The following is a 23,854-nucleotide window of genomic DNA, read 5'->3' on the forward strand; positions in this document are numbered from 1 at the left end:
TATCTGGTGCTGCCATAATTACTATTAACTGCGACAGCTTTAAATATGAGTCTGCTCATTCCCATGACTCCTTGCGCATATTGTTCATACAGATTATCACAGCTCCCATAATCAATATAAGATAGCTATCTTCTTTTAAAACAGAGGTTATTGGTCTCATTTTGGAGTATACATGGGGTGCTAGAGTCCAGACCACCCTTAAAGTCCAGTAGACGGAGATGTGGGATGTTTAATGTGGTGAATCAATTATTTAAGCTATAGGGGCTCCCTGTTGCTTAGCAATATATACGTGATCATCATTACTACTACAACCACCAGTGAAAAGTCTGAGGCAGTGCAACCCAGAAAAGTAAAAGGAAACAACATTAACTCAGGCTAAGTACAAGATGACCAATAGTGCAACTAAAGAAAATAAAAAAAAAAGATAGAGAACTACCAATGTACAGTACATTAAAGATATACTAAGAATTTAATTATCCTAATTATCAAAATATAATTAAATCATAGTTTAAATACACAACTGTTTCAAGTTAGGAAATTACCTTAATTGATTAGAGAAATCATCTTCAACATTATCGTCATCCCAATTATCTTCCCAAACATGTGCATCTTCATCTTCTTCTAAACCAGTCCAGTCTAGGGGAGAAGAAACAGTTTCAGCAAGTCCCCCCACAACACACAATAGAAGAACACATCTGTTAATGTAGTTCCTATAACTAGTCATAATGTACCAATATTAAATTGCACTAATACATTATGTTTCTATGAAATATAAAGAACCTTAAAGGGACAGTCTAGTCCAAAACAAACTTTCATTATTCAGATAGGGCAAGTCATTTTAAACAATTTTCCAATTTACTTCTATCACCAATTTTGCTTTGTTCTCTTGGTTAAAAGCTAAATCTAGGAGGTTCATATGCTAATTTCTAAACCCTTGAAGGCCGCCTCTTAGCTCAGGGCATTTTGACAGTTTTTCACCACTAGAGGGTGTTAGTTCATGTGTTTCATATAGATAACACTGTGCTCACACACGTGGAGTTCCTAGGAGCCAGCACTGATTGGCTAAAATGCGAGTCTGTCAAAAGAACTGAAATAAGGGGCAGTTTGCAGAGGCTTAGATACAAGGTAATGACAGAGGTAAAAAGTATTTATTTCATGTAATTGGCAAGAGTCCATGAGCTAGTGACGTATGGGATATACAATCCTACCAGGAGGGGCAAAGTTTCCCAAACTTCAAAATGCCTATCAATACACCCCTCACCACACCCACAACCCAGAGACAGAACTTTTTTTCACTTTCTGCAATGAGATTTTTTTAGTGAAAATTTTTCTGCAGGTCATTTTTAAATAAAATAAAATTGTAAATTTGTCAGTTACACTAAAGAACCAGATCAATTGCAATGTGTTGGTTAACTGGAGAATAAAGCAATATTTAAAGTTGTATAATCTAGTGCAGTAGTTGAACATTGCATTGCAAATTAGCTGCAGACAAAATAGCAATTGTAAAATGTCTCTTGAATAAATCTATTTCCTTTTCTCTTAATCTAACATAGAAATGTAGCAATAAAAAAGGTGCATTGCTCATATAAACATCTTACATTCAGAGAAAAACAGCTTTGCAGACTGTGAAAAGCTAGGGAACGAGCTTGCAAAAATCTCAGAACCAGACAAGAATCAATGCACTGCTGCTTTGCAGCACTACTGCATATTTGACTGTTGTCTTCAAACAGCACTTTGCTCTGGATGCACTGTGTTAAGAAAAACTTATACAATGAAGCCAGAGAACAGCTCTGTTTAAAAAAGAACAGCCTAATATGGTGCAGCACTGAAAAGTTAAAGTGCTAACAGCTCCTGTTCTTTCTGCAGACATGCTGCATTTTCTGCGATGACATCTCAGATCACTCTATGTTCTGCCTTTGGGACCCACAATTCAGTTTTTACAAACTTTGTCTCCTATGGAGGTGGCGAAGTAAGTTTGTGCTTGATTTTCTTCTGTGATATGCGCTTCTCAGCATTTTGAAGCCCGATTCCTCTCAGAGTACAGTGAATGTCAGAGGGATGTGTATTGAATTTTATGGTTTTCCTCGCGGGAAATCTTTTCATAGGTTCTCTGTTATTGGTTGTAGAGATTAATCTCCTACCTCCCTTTTCAGATCAACGATATACTCTCATATTCCATTACCTCTACTGATAACTGTTTCAGTACTGGTTTGGATATCTGCTATATGTGGATGGGTGTCTTTCGGAAAGTATGTTTTCATTACTTAAGACACTCTCAGCTATGGTTTGGCACTTTATATATTAAAGGGACAGTCTAGTCTAAAAAAAAAAAAAAAAAAAATTTCACGATTCAGATAGGGCATGTAATTTTAAACAATTTTCCAATTTACTTTTATCACCAATTTTTCTTTGTTCTCTTGGTATTCTTAGTTGAAAGCTTAACCTAGGAGGTTCATATGCTAATTTCTGAGACCTTGAAGGCCGCCTCTTAAGAATGCATTTTAACAGGTTTTTCACCACTAGAGGGTGTTAGTTCACGTATTTCATATAGATAACACTGTGCTCGTGAAGTTACCTGGGAGCCATCACTGATTGGCTAAACTGCAAGTCTGTCAAAATAACTGAAATAAAGGGGCAGTCTGCAGAGGCTTAGATACAAGATAATCACAGAGGTAAAAAATATATAAATATAACTTTGTTGGTTATGCAAAACTAGGGAATGGGTAAACAAGGGATTATCTATCTTTTAAAACAATAACAATTCTGGTGTAGACTGTCCCTTTAATGAAAAGTTCTAAATATATGTATTGTAGATTTCCTTTTGGAGACTATCAGTTTCAAAATCGGGGGAAACATATTTAGGAAGTTATTTTTTTCTTACCTGGGGTATAGTCTTTTCTTCAAAATTTAATGTTTTCTTTAATTTCCGCGGGAATAAATTAGGATCGCAAGGCCGCAAAATGCTAATATATATTGCGTCATTCTTGGCGCGATAATTTTTTTGCGCAAAGCAGTGTTAATTTTGACGGCAAATTTCAATTTAGTCTTAGTTTTAGTCTTTTGACTAAAATGCCATTTTAGTTTTAGTCGTATTTTAGTCATCTGAATTGTTTTAGTTTTAGTCTAGTTTTAGTCGATTGAATCTTCACTAGATTTTAGTCGACTAAATCTCCACTAGATTTTAGTCGACTAAAATCTAAGGGGTTTAGTTAAAGTGTAATGCATTATTTAAGCATTTCTCTAAAATTTGCAAACTGATTATATACTCCAGGAGTAAACATAAGACCTGTTAATATTTATGGTATTAAGGTTTAAACATGCAATACAGACACAGATTTAGCCGTTGCGATATGTAACATCTTTATTAAACTTAAAATTAAATAAAACCAAGTTTCATAAACAAACAGAAGTGCAACTATAAAATATAAAAAAAAACTAACTGTAAACTGTATTGGCTGTATTGAACATATTACCCAATATAAAAACTTTAACAGTTCTCTGTTAACAATTAAAACAAGTATCAAGTAACTCAACACAACAAAAAGTTTCTGCAGCTAGCACAGGCACAGCATAATTTAAACCCATACTCGTGGGTTTTGCATATTTCTATAGGAAGAATCAATTGTTTGTTCACAGATTCGAAACATTTTCGGCAACGATATTAGCTCTAGAACTTCCAAACTCATTATATACTCCTGGAGTAAAGGTTTATTAACCTGTTTTTATTTATGGTATTAAGGTTTTAAACAGATTTAACTGTTGTGGTATATAACGTGTTTATCTTAAAATTTAATAAAATTAAGTTTTGTAAATTTTACAAAAGAGCAGTAATTGGATATGGATTGATTAAAACAACTTGCATAAAATGTTTTTTTTTGTCAGCAAATTTTGATTTAGTTTTAGTCATAGTCTTTTGATTTAGTTTTAGTCATCGTCTTGACTAAAATGTCGTTTTAGTCGTATTTTAGTCATCAGAATCTCTTTAGTTGTATAGTCATTTTAGTCTAGTTTTAGTCAACGAAATTAACACTGGCGCAAAGGTACGTTCGTTGGCGCAAATTCGCCATTTCCGGCGTCTTAGTTGACGCTAGGTTCGAGTTGCGTTATATCCGGATGTTGTCAGCGACAAAAAAAATTTTTTTTTCCCCATTCCCGAAACTGCCATATAAGGAAATTGATCATTTTGCTTTATATGTTGTTTTTTTCTCTTACATTTGCAAGATGTCTCAATCTGATCCTGTCTCAGAAACCACTGTTGGATTCCTGCTGCCAGATAACAGTACTACCAAAGATAAGTGTATCTGTTGTATATTAGTAGAAATTATATCTCCAGCGGTAGTATGTAACAGTTGTCATGATAAGATTTTACATGCAGGGAATGTATCCATCAGTACTAGTGCAATGCTTGTTGTTCCTTCAACATCTAATGTACATGATATCCCTGTGAATATAAAATATTTTATTGCTGATGCGATTCAGAAGGCTTTGTCTGCTATTCCACCTTCTAATAAACGTAAAAGGTCTCATAAAGTTAAGGCAATTTCAAATGACCGACAACATACTGAATTATCCTCCTCTGATGAGGATCTGATTCAGAAGATCCTACATCAGATATTGACACTGACAAATCTACTTATCTCTTTAAGATGGAGTATATTCATTCTTGTTAAAAGAGGTGTTGATTACTTTGGATATTGAGGAAACTAGTCCTCGACATTAAAACTAGTAAACGTTTAAATTCCGTTTATAAACCTCCTGTGGTTACTCCAGAGGTTTTTTCAGTTCCTGATGCTATTTCCGATATGATTTCAAAGGAATGGAATAGGCCGGGTACTTCTTTTATTCCTTCTGTTAGGTTTAAACAGTTGTATCCCTTGCCAGCAATTAGATTAGAGTTTTGGGAAAAAATCCCCAAGGTTGATGGGGCTCTCACTACTCTTGCCAAACTTACTACTTCCTTTAAGGACCCTTTAGATAGGAAACTTGAATCTTGTATAAGGAAAGTTTATTTATATTCTGGCTATCTTCTCAGGCCTGCCATTTCTATGGCTGATGTTGCAGCTGCATCAACTTTTTGGTTGGAAAGCTTAGCGCAACAGGAAACAGATCCCGATTTGTCTAGCATTGTTCACTTGCTTCAACATGCTAATCATTTTATCTGTGATGTTTTTGATATCATCAAAATTGATGTTAAATCTATGTCTTTAGCTATCTTAGCTAGAAGAGCTTTGTGGCTTAAATATTGGAATGCTGACATAGTATCTAAGTCTAGATTACTATCTCTTTCTTTCCCAGGTAACAATTTATTTGGTTCTCAGTTGGATTCAATTATTTCAAATGTTACTGGGGGGAGTTTTTTTTTACCTCAGGATAAAAGATCTAAGGGTAAATCTAAGGTTTCTAATCGTTTTCGTTCTTTTCAACAGAATAAGGAACAGAAAGTCAATCATTCCCCCAAAGAATCTGGTTCCAATTGGAAACCCTCTTCAAGTTGGAAAAAATCCAAGCCTTTTAAGAAACCAAAGCCAGCCCCCAAGTCTGCATGAAGTTGCGGCCCTCATTTCAGCTCAGCTGGTGGGGGGCAAATAAAAAAAAATTCCAAAACATTTGGGCAGATTCTGTCCAAAATCAATGGATTCTGAGCATTGTCTCTCAAGGGTATCGACTAGGATTCAGAGTAAGACCTCCTGTGAGAAGATTTTTTTCCTCTCACGCGTTCCAGCAAACCCAGTGAAGGCTCAGGCTTTTCTGAAGTGTGCTTCAGATCTAGAGCTTTCAGGGGTAATTATACCAGTTCCGTTTCAGGAATAGGGTCTGGGGTTTTATTCAAATCTATTCATTGTCCCAAAGAAAGAAAATTCTTTCAGGCCAGTTCTGGATCTGAAAATTTTGAACCGTTTTGTAAGAGTGCCAACTTTCAAAATGGTGACTATAAGGACTATTCTGCCTTTTGTTCAGCAAGGTCATTATATGTCCACAATAGACTTACAGGATGCATATCTTCATATTCCGATTCATCCAGACCACTATCGGTTTCTGAGATTCTCTTTTCTAGACAAGCATTACCAATTTGTCGCTCTTCCATTTGGCCTAGCAACAGCTCCAATAATTTTTTCAAAAGTTCTCGGTGCCCTACTCTCTGTAATCAGAGAACAGGGTATTGCGGCGTTTCCTTATTTGGACGATATCTTGGTACTAGCTCAGTCTTTACATTTTGCCGAATCTCACACAAATCAACTAGTGTGGTTTCCTCAAAGACATGGTTGGAGGATCAATTTACCAAAAAGTTCCTTGATTCCTCAGACAAGGGTCACCTTTTAAGGTTTCCAGATAGATTCAGTGTCCATGTCTGTCTCTAACAGACAAGAGACGAATAAAATGGGGTTCAGCTTGTCAGAACCTTCAGTCTCAATCGTTAACTTCAGGTCGTTAACTTCAGTGGCTGAAAGCATGGAAGTTTTAGGTCTCATGACTGCAGCATCGGACGCGATCCGCTTTGCATGTTTTCATATGAGACCTCTCCAGCTTTGAATGCTGAAGCAATGGTGCAGGGATTATACAAAGATATCACAATTAATATCCTTAAACCCCAATGTTCAACTTTCTCTGACTTGGTGGTTACATCACCACCGTATAATTCAAGGGGGTCTCTTTTGTTCGTCCAACCTGGAAAGTAATCACAACAGATGTAAGTCTTTCAGGTTGGGGAGCTGTCTGGTGAACTCTGACAGCACAAGGGGTTTGGAATTCTCAAGAGGAGAGGTTACCAATCAATATTTTGGAACTCCGTGCTATTTTCAGGGCTCTTCAGGTTTGGCCTGTTGAAGAGAGAACCATTTGTTTTCAGACAATGTCACAACTGTAGCATATGTCAATCATCAGGGCGGGACTCACAGTCCCCTAGCTATCAAAGAAGTATCTCGGATACTTGCTTGGGCGGAATCCAGCTCTTGTCTAATTTCTGCGGTACATATTCCAGGTATAGACAATTGGGAAGTTGATTATCTCAGCCGTCAGACTTTACATCCGGGGGAGTGGTCTCTCCATCCAGATGTGTTTTTTTTAAGATTGTTCAAATGTGGGCTCTTCCAGAAATAGATCTGATGGCTTCTCATCTAAACAAGAAACTTCCCAGGTACCTGTCCAGGGATCTTCAGGCGGAGTTGGTGGATGCGTTAGCAGTTCCTTGGTTTTACCAACCTGTTTATATCTCTCCGCCTCTAGTTCTTCTTCCAAGAGAGATCTCCAAAATCATCATGGAACATTTGTTTGTGTTTCTGGTAGCTCCAGCATGGCCACACAGGTTCTGGTATGTGGACCTTGTTCGGATGTCCAGTTGTCAACCATAGCCACTTCCTTTAAGACCAGACCTTCTGTCTCAAGGACCGTTTTTCCATCAGGATCTCAAATTGTTAAATTTGAAGGTATGGAAATTGAACGCTTAGTGCTTAGTCATAGAGGTTTCGCTGACTCAGTGATTGATACTATGTTACAGGCTCATAAATCTGTTTCTAGGAAGATTTATTATCGAGTTTGGAAGACTTATGTTTCATGGTGTTCTTTTAGAATTCCTAGAATTTTACAGTTTCTTCGGGATGGTTTGGATAAAGTTTTATCTACAAGTTCCTTGAAGGGACAAAATCTCTGCACTTTCTGTTTTATTTCACAGAAAGATTGCCAAGCTTCCTGATATTCACTGTTTTGTTCAGGCTTTGGTCCGTATCAAGCCTGTCATTAAATCAATCTCTCCTCCTTGGAGTCTTAATTTGGTTTTGAAAGCTTTACAGGCTCCTCCTTTTGAGCCTGTACATTCTTTGGATATTAAACTACTTTCTTGGAAAGTGTTGTTCCTTTTGGCTCTCTCTTCTGCTAGAAGAGTTTCTGAATTATCTGCTCTTTCTTGTAAGTCACCTTTTCTGATTTTTCATCAAGATAAGGCAGTTTTACGGACTTCATTTAAAATTTTACCTAAAGTTGTGAATTCTAACAACATTAATAAGGACATTGTTGTCCCCTCTTTCAGTCCTAATCCTAAGAATTCTTTGGAAAGATCCTTACATTCTCTGGATGTTTTAAGAGCTTTGAAATATAATGTCGAAGCTACTAAAGATTTCAGGAAGACTTCTAGTATATTTGTTGTCTTTTCTGGTTCTAGGAAAGGTCAGAAAGCTTATGCCATTATCTTGGCATCTTGGTTAAAGCTTTTGGTTCATAAGGCTTATTTGGAGTCGGGTCAGGCCCCGCCTCAGAGAATCACAGCTCATTCTACTAGATCAGTCTCCACTTTGTGGGCTTTTAAGAATGAAGCTTCAGTTGATCAGATTTGCAAAGCAGCGACTTGGTCTTTGCATACATTTACTAAATTCTACAGTTTTGATGTATTTGCCTCTTCAGAAGCAGTTTTTGGTAGAAAAGTTCTTCAGGCAGCTGTTTCAGTTTGATTCCTCTCCTTATGTTTTAAGTTTTTTTTTTCTTTCATTTATGAGAAAAACTTATTTTTTTTGGTTGTGGATTTAATTTTTTTCAGCAGAAAATGGCTGTTTTTATTGTATCCCTCCCTCTCTAGTGACTCTTGTGTGGAGTTCCACATCTTGGGTATTTCTATCCCATACGTCACTAGCTCATGGACTCTTGCCAATTACATGAAAGAAAACAATTTATGTAAGAACTTACATGATAAATTAATTTCTTCTTTCATATATTGGTAAGAGACCACCCTTTTTATGGTGGTTATGTTTTTTTGTATAAAGCACAATTATATTTCCAGTTTCTTTTTTGATGCTTTTTACTCCTTTTTCTATCACCCCACTACTTGGCTATTCGTTAAACTGAATTGTGGGTGTGGTGAGGGGTGTATTAATAGGCACTTTGAGGTTTGAGAAACTTTACCCTTCCTGGTAGGATTGTATATCCCATATGTCACTAGCTCATGGACTCTTGCCAATATGAAAGAAATGAATTTATCAGGTAAGTTACATAAATTATGTTATCAATATAACAGTGTTGGTTACGCAAAACTAGGAAATGGGTAATTAAGCGATTATCTATCTTTTAAAACAATAAATACATATTCTGGTGTAGACTGCCCCTTTAAATAGGGACAAAAAACATAAAATTAAATCCTTCATAAAATCTTTAATGGAAAAAATGAAAATATTATAATATACATAATAGTCTGTTTTTTCTCTCTCTAAAAATGGTGCTAATTTCACTCCAGAAACTCTAGAGTGACTATCATACATAACGCCTTGAATGAAAACAACAAAAGACTTGCCATCTACATTCCTTCCCCCATGGGGCCTACACAGATGTGTTTGCTTTCTTAAAGGGATATTAAACACTGAATGCATAATTCTATCTATAATGTATTTAAAGAAAAGATTAGCCGTTTAAATATTGACAAAATAAGTGTAAAGTTTCAATGTCTATAAAACAATGGGAACAACCATGTTGTAACGTAGGTTACCTCCTCTGCTGTGGCCAATTAGGGACAGCTATAAATAGGTCACTAGAGTTTGCAGCCAATGGCTGAGTGGAATATAAACAGTGTTCTGCACTTCCATTTCTAACAGGAACTGAAAAGCTCAATATCTCAGAAAGGGATTACACAAAAAATAGACAAAATAAATAATGAAAGTATATTGCAGATTTTGTTTTATATATACAATTTATTTTATATTACCATCTCAAAGTGCTTAATGTTCATTTAAATTGATGCAAAACTTGTCAGAACTATTTTTTAGTTAAAGGAACACTGAACCCAAATTATTTATTTTGCGATTCAGATAGAGCATGCAATTTTAAGCAACTTCATAAGTTACTCCTTTTATCAATTTTTCTTCATTCTCTTGCTATCTTTATTTGAAAAAGAAGGCATCTAAGCTATTTTTTGGTTCAGTACACTGGACAGCCCTTGTTTATTGGTGGATGAATTTATCCACCAATCAGCAAGTACAACCCAGGTTGTTCCCCAAAAATGGGCCGGCATCTAAACTTACATTCTTGTTTTTTCAAATAAAAATACCAAGAGAATAAAGAAAATTTTATAATAGGAGTAAATTAGAAAGTTGCTTAAAATTACATGCTCTATCTGAATCACGAAAGAAAAAAATGTGGGTTCAGTGTCCCTTTAATATGAAGTCCAACCCTACATTAGCTGCTCTTTCTATGTGAATTGAATTTTTAATAGCACAGTCTCGCACACAGCGGCTAGTCCGCTCTATATCCGGTGTACAGCAGAAAGGTATAATAGCAGGGTCACACTGCTCGTGGCAGGCTCCGCGCTATTATACCCAAGAAAACCTTAAAGACCAGCGATGTGGTCGTTAAGGGGTTAGTATAATAGTGAATTTTTTTTTTTTTTTTTTCTCATTATTTAACTGCAAGTGTTATTTCAGAATGCATATGTGTCCTTATTACCCACACTCGTCTGCTGGTACCCCTTTTTGTTTTAATTTTTCCCCCATAAGCAGTCAATAATAAGTGTAGCTGTACGGCTCTATGAAAATCTTTACACACATGTGTAATAAGAGCAGAGCGGGTGGTGCTTCTTTACACCTCACTACAATGCTGGAGATAGCTGTGGAGAGGCGAAGGAAGGCTTAGGAGTGACAAGAATATATAACAATTTAAAAAAAAAAAAAAAAAAAGTACTCTTCCTTAAAAATAATAATGCGGTTTGCAATTTAATTATATAATACATTGGTTGCCACATTTCATTATCTGAAGAGTTTACCACCACTTTTAGTGCACTAGCTCCACAAATAACAATGATGTGCGAGAGCACCTCTTCATGCTAGAGGTGGTGGAGGAAGGCTCTCAGTCAGCCCACAACCTAGAGGGGCACAAGATATAGAGGCTAATTGGTCCTTTTAAAAGATGTAAGTGCTGCAAAACCGGTAGTCCGTTGCATTAGCAGCCAAAGGAGAAGGGGGGGGGGGGGGCTCTAATGAGGTTTAGTTTTTATCTTCCCCCTGTGACCTAGAGGGAAAGTGACCCGTCATTTGAAAAGCCCTCTTGAAAGAGGGGTTCACTTGCCTTCCTTGGAGACAGCGCACCACTGTAAGAAACATTGACCACTTGCCCTACCAGCAGAGATATTTTCGATGGAGGTAAGCTATTATAGACTCCATATGCCCTTCTGATTCCAAGGGAACTAGGTATGGCCACAAATGGCAATTACATACTTACATTATTTACTGTATAGTATAGAGGTTGTGGCTCCTAACAAGCCCTTATCATATCAAGACAGCATTTAAAAAAAAAAAAAAACACACACAAAACACTGATCTAATTAAAGAGGCCATTAAACGTTTCCAAACGAGGAATCTTATGTTTGCCATAGGAATTTAAGTTTCCTGTCTTCTAGTTCACTTTTAGGGTTCTCTTGTTCTAAAATAAGACGCTATCACCAAAATTTAAGAAATATGCATAGGACACCAGACATAACCATATTCAAATGGGGGAAAATCAATGGTTGAGGTATCCAGTATCCACCAAGTTTCATAAAGCAACAGTAATTTCTTTACTTACGCATTTGAAAATGGCAATCATTCTCTTTCAAATGAGTGCTCATTAGTCTTTCCAGCTGCAAGGCGATTGTCATACAATGGCAAACATATGAAAGCATTAGTGCTATTTTAGGTGGTCTGCAACTCTAAAGATGCCCTTTTCACCATATAAATATATGTCTAAGATCCCTAATATTAAGTATGATGATCCTGCCATTCTACTCAGGGGTTCCATATACTTATAGCTGTCAACTCATTGTACCAATAAGAATGAACTTGGTCGTATGACTGCCACTGCTGACTGAGTCAGTGACTGTTTTAGCTTGCCTATTCTAGATTTGGTGACTTACACTAGACTTGAAGATCAACTACACTTTGACCAAGGAGAAGTACCACTCTATTCTGCAAAAGCATGCCATAACTTCTGGCTTAAATAATGTGTTAAGAGAGAATTCATTTTCCAACAGGCCAATGATATTCAACACACATGCAAGCTGCGAGGAAGAGCAAGGAGTACTAATTTAGAGGTCTTTACTTCACAGCCCTTAAGGCCAATGAACACCTTTGGGAGTATTTAAAAAGGGAAAAAAGTGAAACACACTAGCATCTCTAGATGCTATCGGGATGCTCTAAAGGAATGCTGGAATAATTTGGATTGCAAAAGACACCTGTACTATCAATGTCAAACAGAATTAAAGGGACAGTAAACATACAAAATAATGTTATATAAGTCTGCACATAGTGCAGAATTAAATAACATTATCTTAGCAGCACCTTTATAAATCTAAAGCATTTCCTGATTTTTGTATCCCAAAGTTTGACGCCGCTCAAGGTTCTACTGAGTGGGTCTTGTTTTTCAAATGCGCTTCGCGGGCGCACGGTCTAGTCACAGGCATTGAAGTGAATGTAACTTGCTCACGCTACCAGATCAGAGCACTGTGACTAGACAGCGCGCCCAAGAAGTGCATTTGAAAAACAAGACCCGCTCAGCAGAACTTTGAGCGGAGTCCAAATTTTGGGATAATTTTTTTTTTATCAGGAAATGCTTTAGATTTATAAAGCTGGCGCTAAGATAATGTTATATAATTCTGCACTATGTGCAGAATTATATAACATTATTTTGTATGTTTAAAAGGATAGTAAAGTACTCAAAATCAAACATTCATGATTCAAAATGAGTAGTTTTCTCAAGACCTTTTTAACAGGTGCACCACCCAGCTGATTTTACTGACCACCTGGCTAAAATGTTAGCCAATATTAATCTAAAACTAGCTAATATTAAACATTTTGAATGTATTTTAATTAATGTATTAATAAATAAATGTATGTTAAATTATGCAATTATTTGTGCTTTAGATAGCATAATATGTTATAATATGAGAAAGTATTACACTGCCCCCAACTAGCTCCTTTATATTCTCACCAGGCTGGCAAATGTTTCTGTGGTGAGCACAATTTTAAACAACTTTCCAATTTACTTCTATTATCTAACTTGCTTCGTTCTCTTTGTATTCTTTATTGAAGAGTAAATATAAGTAGGCTGTATGTTGCTGGTCTTTGAATGGGGATTGCATTTTGGATAGTGCAGTGTCGTCGCCAGCGACAAGACCGTGCTATTTCAGCATGCCTGCAGCTGGAAAGCAGGACATAATAGCGTGGTCCTGTTGCTCGCGGCGAGACCCGCACTGATAAGACCTGAAAAAACATTAACGACCAGCGACATACAGAGTACATAACGGTCATTTAGGGGTTAATTCATATCAAATTAGTTTTTTATTTTAAATTAGTCAAAAATATGCATTTTATCAGAAATTCTGAAATTCAGATTGTGGTATAAATATAAAAAAATTGCTCGACAGTCCCACATACCAGGGATCCCAAGTGACCATAAAGCAATTAAAAATCAGTCTTTAACTTTTTCCTGCCATAGTGACATTTTTTTCCCTCGGAGCCACCCACACTTTTGCTTTAAAATGAATGTAAAACGGAATGAATAAGTACACAGTTTATAAAAATACTATTAAAAACAGGGGCACTTTCATTCATTAAAAACTTTACATTGCAGCGTTTTTTTGTTGTAGTTTTTTTTAATACTTACCTTTTTCTTTAGGAAACCCAGACTGGCGATCCTCCGCCCGCTTCTAATGCTGTACTAAGCATATCAATCACAAAACCGGCTTCCTCCAATCATTGCGTGGCCTCATGAGCTGAACACCTATGGGGTGCACACCATGATTGGAGGAAGCCAGTGTCGTCATTGCTGTACTAAGTACAGAGGAGCTGCGGGCGGAGGATCGCCAGTCTGGGTTTCCTAAAGAAAAAAGTAAGCATTTAAAAAAAAAAAAAAAAAAAAAAGCCACAATGTAAAGTTTAATGAATGAAAATGCCCCTGTTTTTAATAGCATTTTTAAAAACCAGGCACTCATTCATTCAACTTTATATTCACTTTAAATTGCACTGATAAAATACAAGGAAGGAGGGAGAGAAAGTTTGTGCAGTGTCCATGTTAGTACCCCAAACAATAGAGCAAATAAATGGCTAGTAGGTGATGTTGTGAAGCACTGAGAGGATCAATGCAGTGCTGAACTGCATTGCTCAACAATCTCAAACTTAAGGGACGTGTTTTATTGATGTATAAATAGTTCTCATCACCAACTAAAAAAAAAACAAAAAAAACAAAACAAAAAAAACGTGTGGCTAAATGTAGCCACGAACAAGCAAGTGCTATCCAGGGTGCTGAACCTAAAATGGGCCGGCTCCTAAGCTTTACATTTGTGCTTTTTAAATAAATATAGCAAGAGAATGAAAAAGAAATTGATAATAGGAGTAAATTAGAAAGTTGTTTAAAATTGCATGCTCTATCTAAATCATGAAATAAAAAAATTTGGGTTTAGTATCCCTTTAACTAAAAAGCCTTCTCCAAGACCAACAACCAAATCTTACACTTTCTTTCTTATTCACCCATAATCTTCAAAACTGTAAGATCTTCAGGGCAGGGTCTTTCATTTCCTTAAAGGGACGCTGAAGTCACAATTCAATTGTCATGATTCAGATAGAGCATGCAATTTTAAACAACTTTCCAATTTACTTACATTAACAAAATGTGCACAGTCTTTTTATATTTACACTTTTTTAAGTTACCAGCTCCTAATGAGCATGTGCAAGAAATCACAGAATATATATGTATATGCATTTGTGATTGGCTGATGGCGGTCTCATGATGCAGTGGGAGTGGAAATAGACTAAGTTCTATTGCATTGTTGATTATGCAAATGTACTGTATTTTGGGGTCGTTTAATGTATAGATCTACATCACAGAGGAAAAAAAATGATGTCATTCAGACAGATCAAGCAATTTAAAACAACTTTCCAATTTACTTTTATTAAGTTGCTTTGTTCTCTTGGTATCCTTTGCTGATATGCTAGGTTGGCTCAGGTGCAGCAATGCACTACTGGGAACTACCTGCTGATTGGTGACTGCACATCTATGCCTCTAGCCATTGGTTCACCCTGTGTGTTCAGCTAGCTCCCAGTAGGGCATTGCTACACCTTTAACAAACTATAACAAGAGAATGAAACAAAATTAATAATGAACATCCAGAAATGACTACATGACTAAGAGCCTATTGCAGGCTTGAAACGTTGTCTCTCTGTTTTTTGGACCCAACCCATGAAAATAAAGGTCTTTTAAAGAATTTTGCTGGTGACTGGAGTGTCTCTACATATGACTATTTGGATAACAAAATTATTTTTTTTATAATTATACCACAATCTGCATTTCAGAATTTCTGATCAAATGCATATTTTTGACTAATTAAAATAAAAACTCATTTGATATGACCCCCAAGGCAGAACATGCTGTTATCTGAGATGTTATCGCAGTAAATGCAGCATGACTGCAGAAAGAATGGTACACATGCAAGAACCGTTAGCACTTACACTTTGCAGAACTGCTCCACATTAGACAGTTCTCCTCGAACAAAGCTTTGCTCTGGCTTTACTGTGTAGTTTTTCCTTAAAACAGTGCATCCAGAGTAAAGTGCTATTTGAAGAGAACAGTTAAATGTGGAGCAGCACTGCAAAGCGGCAACTCACTGATTGGTGACTGGTTCTAAGGGATTTTCTTAACTCCGCCCCCTAGCCTTTCCCAGTTTGCAAAGCTGTCTCTTCTGAATGAAAGATAATTTAAAAAAAAGCCCTAAAACGTCATACTGGCAGACAAGTAGTGAGGAGTGTGATTCGGTAGGATCAAGGAGGTGTCAGGTGGGAGGGTAATCCTTACACTAGAATACTATTACTCTTGCCAGCTAATTAACCCCTTCAGTGCCAGACATTTCAGAAGTGTGGTGCGTAGCTGCAATTAGCAGGCTTCTTATTACCAAAAAGCAATAGCAAAGCCATGCATGTCTGCTATTTCTGACAAAAGGGGATCCCAGAGCTTTTAGAACCATTTGTGTTATGATTGCACACGTGGTATGTAAATAGATTCAGTGAGAAATCCAAAATTTGTCAATAAGTTAATGATTTTTTTATATTAGATCACATTTGGATACATTGTACGCCGAGAAACGTTGTGCCACAGGCTGTTCAGAGTCATAAGCCACGTTTAAAAATGTTTAAGATACATCATAGGCTAACGTGTACCAGTGACCATGATATATATCCTCATGTGTACGTGTTCCTTAGTCTATGTTGGCAAGACTGTGACTTTTAGAGAAAGGATGGCAAACCACAGATATGCTATCAGGGAAGCCATCAAAAGTAGTGACTCTGAACAGCCTGTGGCACGCCATTTCTCAGAGTACAAACACAATGTATCCAGTCTGGAAACCATGTTGATAGACCATGTACCCCCGATGCAAAGGAGAGGCAATAGAGCACAAAGGCTACTGCAAATGGAGACCAGATGGATCTACACTCTGGATACGAGAGGATTGAACACAGAACTGGATTTTAGCCCTTTCTATCACTAAAGGATAGATTGATAATATTGGATTGGGACTTAACTAGTCTAGGATAGTGGTTTCATTGCTAGGACGGTATAGATATATCACTAAGTAGACACAGACACTGGATCCAATGACCAGGGTGTTAGGTTGGTAATCTCTGTTCTACCACCATACTCCAATAGGTACATGAAGTGTCCATCAATGCAGTGAATGTTTTCACTATATAAATTGGTGCTAATCCTTCACGATACTATGATGTTAGTAGAATGTATATGGTACATATTATGCTCTGTTGTAATGCATCTGGAGCTATCAATATGAGATGCATCGCTTAGCTTAAAGGGACATAAAACAAGTTGGGATAGAGACAAAATGTAATATGTACTTTAATAACTTTACCTGCAAATTTATACTGCAGTGCCTCACCATTAACCCTTTCTTTTTAGTTTCTGTATTGTAAAGCTCTAACTCATCCCACACATTTCCTTCTATGGCTGTATCTATATCTATTGTTATTTTGGTAGAATGTAAAAGTGCATAGGGATTATCTGCTGGAGCATGCCTAGAAGATGTGAACTCAGTTGAAATACAATGCCTGTGTCTAAACACTGATAAGGGGGGAGGGGTGGAGTTGGCTGCTCTAGGCAGCTTAGCTATGTAATTAATTTTGCTTATTTTTGAAAATTATATTAAAATACTTGCCAGCAATTTTTAAACAATTTTTTTGTGTAACCTATTTTTAATTAATTAGCCCTTTTAGGATATGCACAGATCTCAACCTGTTTTATGTCCCTTTAAGCATAGATCTGACTTGCTATTACCTTTGACAGCTGTCAAAATTCTTTCTGCCTAAACTCCCATTCACTGACGATCAGGTCACAATGCGTAATGACGACGTCAGTAATATGGGACAGCGGTAGCCGCGCATGTGAGCTGCGGGATCGGCACACCTGTGTTGGGTAAAGACTATGATTGGTAACCGTATTTATTGTGTGAATGAATTAAGGGCTATCAACTGTTTTGCTTGAATTGGGACCTGTTTTACAAAATTTGATAAAGGAACCTGGACCGGTTTCAAAACGTCATGTGATTTTAAACTTTGGAATTAAAAATTACTTAAAAAAAAATAAAAAAAAAAAAAAAAAATTATATATATATATATATATATATATATATATATATATATATATATATATATATATATATATATATATATACACACACACACATACATATATTCAGCGCTGCGGAATCTGTTGGCGCTCTACAAATACCTGATAATAATAATACACACACAAGGCTCTATTTCTGTTTAAATTGAGTGATAGCAAAAATGCTAACAATTCTCGGGTATTTTGGTTGTTTTCCTCCGAAATTCCATGTACTGAAGGGGTTTATAGCCCAAATCCACACAATAGCTTTCTTTAAAATGGACAGTCTACCTGAAAATTGTTTTTGTTTAAAAAGATATATAAACCCTTTGTTACCATAACCAACACTGTTATATTAATATACTTTTTACCTGTATCTATGCCACTGCACACTGCCCCTTTTTCGGTGCTTTTTGCAATCTCGCATTTTAGCCAATCAGTGCTGGTTCTTCCACTCCACGAGAGTGAGCACAATGTTAATCTATTTTGCACACATGAAAGAGCACTGTCTAGCTGGTGTGCAAGACTTAAAAAGCACTGAGATAAGGGATGGCCTGGTGGTTCTAAAGTATATTAATGTAGCAATGTTGGTTATGCAATGCTGGAGAACAACAACAAAAAAGTAGACTGCCCCTTTAACTTATACTGTAACATTACCAGCAAGACGTGTTCTAACTTTTAAAACACAATGCTCCCTTAATGACAACAGATAAATAAAATCCAAGATATTGTCATGAGCACTAAAGTTTATCTAGCCATATTTGCATTAAAATAATTGTGTATGACAAAATATTTCATAGCGTTTAATAGTGTTTAAGCCATCAGACACGTTAGGTACAGGCGCTAATCCTTTGGTGGATCCAGGGTTGTAATAAACTAAAGCAAATGAAGCAAGAACATAACCAGAATCATGTCTCCAGTCATACTGAGTCATACCAGGCCAACTACTTGGTACTGAGTTCACTAGGCCCAGGTAAAAGACCTCACAATGACGCAAGGCCTCACGATTTCCTGATCACTTTAATATTTTATTTACCTTCCGCTGGAAACTCTTCAAACTCATCATCTTCTTCTAGCAGTCCCAAATCCACTTGCGGCTTCTTATCAGAAGACATCCTACTAACGGGACTAAAACTGCTGAAAACTAAGTGCTTCAGACTTAATCAGACAATATGCTGACCAAGTAACGACTACGCATGTACACAACGTAAAGCAAGCGAGCCAGAACCTACAGCAGCGTTTGTTCTGCGCAAGCGCAGTTTTGCAAAACAGACTAAGCTAGCGCAGAACAGGAAACATAAGAAAAAAAGTAAAACTCGTAGTTTTACAGCACAGGTAACGCGAGACTTTTCTAGTTCCATCATGAGCGCATGCGCGGGATTTATAATTAACTTGTTTCTGATTTTTAACGTGGAAGATTGTCACAGACGAAGCGGCTTGTTTTTACGGTCCTAGTGTAAACAATAACAAAAGGCAGCATGTTAACATGTAACAAAACACTTTTTATGAAATATCAGAATGGCATAAAAGATTACAGATAATGAGTTGCAGTAAAACACGGTATGCTCATTTTTTTTCTTAGTAAACGTAGTTTTCCGGGCCGAGTAAACATTTTTTTGTGGCTTATTTTTTTTCTTCACAAGCATGTCTATAGTTGAAGAGACAGACTCTAGTCAGAATTAAACTATCATGATTCAGATAAGGCATGACATTTTAATCAACTTTCCAATTGATATTTATCATTAAATTTGCTTTGCTCCCTTGGTATTTTTTAAAAGCTAAACCTAGGTAGGCTCAAACTGATCTCTAAACCGTTGAAAACCGCCTTTTAGCTCAGAGCATTTTGAAAGTTTTTCACAGTTAGACGGTATTAGTTCATGTGTGTTATATAGACAACATTGTGCTCACTCCCGTGGAGTTATTTAGGAGTCTGCACTAAATTGCATAAACTGCACGTCTGTCAAAAGCACTGAGATAAGGGGGCAGTCTACAAAGGCTTTTATACAAGGTAATCACAGATGTAAAACAAGTATTAATATAACTGTGTTGGTTATGCAAAACTGTGGAATCCTATATTATAAAAGACAAGAGTTTGTCTGAAGCCGTCATGCGCAGTTCAGACAAACTCTTGCCGCTGATCGCACGCGCACCCTTGGCCAGCTGTTGATACTTCGCACGCGCGCACTCTTCCACCCACTTAGCATGTTTGTTAGCACTTTGACCCCCCTTGCTGCGCACGCACACTCACAAAACTGATTTGAGCACGCGCACGCGAACCCTAGCCGCCTATCACACCCTCGCACTAGCCGTTGACAACCCACTTAGCCTACTAGCCTATCACACAATGCGCACGCACACGCGAACCCATGCGCACGCAACTAGCCTAGCCGCCTATCACACCCTCGCACTAGCCGTTGACAACCCACTTAGCAAATAGCCGTTGAAAGCAGCTGATCAGAGAGAGGGAGACAGGGGAGAGGGAGACAGGGGAGAGGGAGACAGGGGAGAGGGAGAGAGAGACAGGGGAGAGGGAGACAGGGGAGAGGGTGAGAGAGACAGGGGAGAGGGAGACAGGGGAGAGGGAGACAGGGGAGAGGGAGACAGGGGAGAGGGAGACAGTGGAGAGGGAGACAGGGGAGAGGGAGACAGGGGAGAGGGAGACAGGGGAGAGGGAGACAGGGGGACAAGGGAGAGAGAGACAGGGGAGAGGGAGAGAGAGACAGGGGAGAGAGAGACAGGGGAGAGGGAGACAGGGGAGAGGGTGAGAGAGACAGGGGAGAGGGTGAGAGAGACAGGGGAGAGGGAGACAGGGGAGAGGGTGAGAGAGACAGGGGGGGGAGAGAGAGAGACAGGGGGGGGAGAGAGAGAGAGGGGAGAGAGAGAGACAGACAGGGGAGAGAGAGAGACAGGGGGGAGGAGAGAGAGTCAGGGGAGTGAGAGAGAGACAGGGGAGTGAGAGTGAGACAGGGGAGTGAGAGTGAGAGAGACAGGGGGGATAGAGTGAGAGAGACAGGGGGGAGAGAGAGAGAGACAGGGGGGAGAAAGAGGGTAGAGAGAGAGATAGGGCACAGAGAGAGAGAGAATATAAAAATAAACCACACGGCCCGTGTGAACGGGCTTTAGGACTAGTGGGTAATAAAGGGATTATCTATCTTTTTAAACAATAAAAATTCTTGTGTAGACTGTCCCTTTAAAGTTTAAATTTAACCGTTTTCATGCAAAGTATACTCTAGCCCTAGTATATCCCTTTCATACAGACATAACTTTTGCATTTTATTGGGTATGCACTTCAAATACATGTTGATGTTTTTATTGCCCTTTCATTACACATGAGCCACACTGTAAAATGTTCTCCTTTTTGCAAAAACTATTTAGGGCTAGATTACAAGTGAGGTGCAAACGATTTCGCGAGGGTTTTCATGATCGTTTGCACTCCGATTACAAGTTACGCTAAAATCCTTACTGCGCTCTCAGAGCTGTGGTTAAAGTGAAAGTAAACTTACCTGGTTTGCGATCCTGAGTAACAGTCTTTGTGCAAAATAATATGATTTTCATTCGTCGTTTTTGGTAAATGTAGCTGTAATCAAAGTTATCGCCAGAATTATTACATTTTTTCGACTCTCTAAATGATTAAAATGAAGTTAGCGAGTGGAATAAAATAATCTGTTCGAAAGGGACTAACTTTACTTTCACTTTTACTGTTTTCCTAAACCAAAAAGTGTTGCAAAACACACCAAAAATACATTACAAAGTACAGATACACTTATAATAAGTCTAATATAAAATATTGCATTAAAAAGTTGTAGGGGTTAAAAATTTTAGATCTCGTGTGTTAGAAAAAAAAAGCAGATATACATATCTAATAATGTCTACACAAATTATCGCAAGGGGCCCATTGAATTATGCCATCTAAAAATTAGGCAAAGTAAGTCCCATTGAATTTGGAGTCCAAAATTGAACTATAGGTATAATGGGGATCCCCTTTGTATAGCAGTAGAAATTAGATTATCTGTGTGGTGCTTTTACTTTAAAAAAAATATATATATATATATATATATGTGTGTGTGTGTACATATGTATTAATGTATTTATATGTGTATTTGTGTATTTACAGACATATATACACATAAAAAAACAAATATATATGTACACATATATAGACATATACCGTATGTAAGTGCATTGGAGCCTTTTCCCGTTAAGTAGATGAAACATGTAAAAGCATATTTATGCAATATTCACATTTAATAAAGGTTTTAACTATGTATTTACTGTAAATATTTCACATTCCAATGTTCTGCACATAGCTGAATATGTTCTATGTATTTATAAATAGATATTCCTATATATAATCATCTATAAATATATATAGGTATAAATATATATTTGTTTAAATAAATATCAGATATATGTAGAAATATTTATTTATGAATAAATATAACATATTCCGTTACGTATAGAACATTGGAATATGAAATATTCATATTTCATGTCGGGGTTGCGCTAATGAGAATATGTCATGGTGTTTGCACGAGGTGGGTGTTAGTTTTTTTTTCCAACTTTTTTTCTCCATTGACTTCTATGGGGGAATGCGATTTAAATTTTTGAATTTCGACTTTAAGCGTGATTTTGGTTACCATTGGAGAAAAAACAGTTTACTTTCAACTTTTAATACGAGTGCAATCCGACTAGCGCAAACAATTAAAATCCTAGCAGAGTTTTCGCTATAGCGAAAACGCAAAATACCACTCCACTCTTAAAGGGACACTGAACCCAATTTTTTTCTTTTGTGATTCAGATAGAGCATGCAATTTTAAGCAACTTTCTAATTTACTCCTATTATCATTTTTTCTTCGTTCTCTTGCTATCTTTATTTGAAAAAGAAGACATCTAAGGGTTTTTTGGTTCAGAACTATGGACAGCACTTTTTTATTAGTGGATTAATTTATCCACCAATCAGCAAGGACAACCCAAGTTGTTCACCAGAAATGGGCCGACATCTAAACTTACATTCTTGCATTTCAAATAAAGATACCAAGAGATTGAATCAAATTTGATAATAGGAGTAAATTAGAAAGTTGCTTAACCCCTTAATGACCACAGCACTTTTCCATTTTCTGTCCGTTTGGGACCAAGGCTATTTTTACATTTTTGCGGTGTTTGTGTTTAGCTGTAATTTTCTTCTTACTCATTTACTGTACCCACACATATTATATACCGTTTTTCTCGCCATTAAATGGACTTTCTAAAGATACCATTATTTTCATCATATCTTATAATTTACTATAAAAAAAATGATAAAATATGAGGAAAAATGGAAAAAAACACACTTTTTCTAACTTTGACCCCCAAAATCTGTTACATATCTAAAACCACCAAAAAACACCCATGCTAAATAGTTTCTAAATTTTGTCCTGAGTTTAGAAATACCCAATGTTTACATGTTCTTTGCTTTTTTTGCAAGTTATAGGGGCATAAACACAAGTAGCACTTTGCTATTTCCAAACCATTTTTTTTCCAAAATTAGCGCTAGTTACATTAGAACACTAATATCTTTCAGGAATCCCTGAATATCCCTTGACATGTATATATATTTTTTTAGTAGACATCCCAAAGTATTGATCTAGGCCAATTTTGGTATATTTCATACCACCATTTCACCGCCAAATGCGATCAAATACAAAAAACGTTCACTTTTTCACAAATCTTTTCACAAACTTTCGGTTTCTCACTGAAATTATTTACAGACAACTTGTGCAATTATGGCATAAATGGTTGTAAATTCTTCTCTGGGATCCCCTTTGTTCAGAAATAGCAGACATATGTGGCTTTGGCGTTGCTTTTTGGTAATTAGAAGGCCGCTAAATGCCACTGAGCACCACAAGTGTATTATGCCCAGCAGTTAAGGGGTTAATTAGCTTTTAGAGAGCTTGTAGGGTTAATTTTAGCTTTAGTGTAGTGTAGTAGACAACCCCAAGTATTGATCTAGGCACATTTTGGTATATTTCATGCCACCATTTCACCGCCAAATGCGATCAAATTAAAAAAAACGTTAAATTTTTCACAATTTTAGGTTTCTCACTGAAATCATTTACAAACAGCTTGTGCAATTATGGCACAAATGGTTGTAAATGCTTGTCTGGGATCCCCTTTGTTCAGAAATAGCAGACATATATGACTTTGGCGTTGCTTTCTGGTAATTAGAAGGCCGCTAAATCCTGCTGCGCCTCACACGTGTATTATA

At 37.0% G+C, this 23,854-nt stretch overlaps 1 protein-coding gene across 1 annotated transcript; it reads right to left on the reverse strand.

Annotated features, from left to right (window-relative positions):
* Positions 1 to 538: 538 nt before the first annotated feature.
* Positions 539 to 18,834, reverse strand: SEM1 (SEM1 26S proteasome subunit). Its single transcript, XM_053714083.1, has 2 exons — positions 18,647 to 18,834; positions 539 to 636 (listed from the first exon to the last, which is right to left on the reverse strand). Exons 1-2 carry the CDS (start codon positions 18,723 to 18,725, stop codon positions 539 to 541), a joined length of 177 nt encoding a protein of 58 aa, XP_053570058.1. The 5' UTR covers positions 18,726 to 18,834.
* Positions 18,835 to 23,854: the final 5,020 nt, after the last annotated feature.

Source organism: Bombina bombina, chromosome 5, assembly GCF_027579735.1.
Source record: "Bombina bombina isolate aBomBom1 chromosome 5, aBomBom1.pri, whole genome shotgun sequence".
Taxonomy (NCBI): domain Eukaryota; kingdom Metazoa; phylum Chordata; class Amphibia; order Anura; family Bombinatoridae; genus Bombina; species Bombina bombina.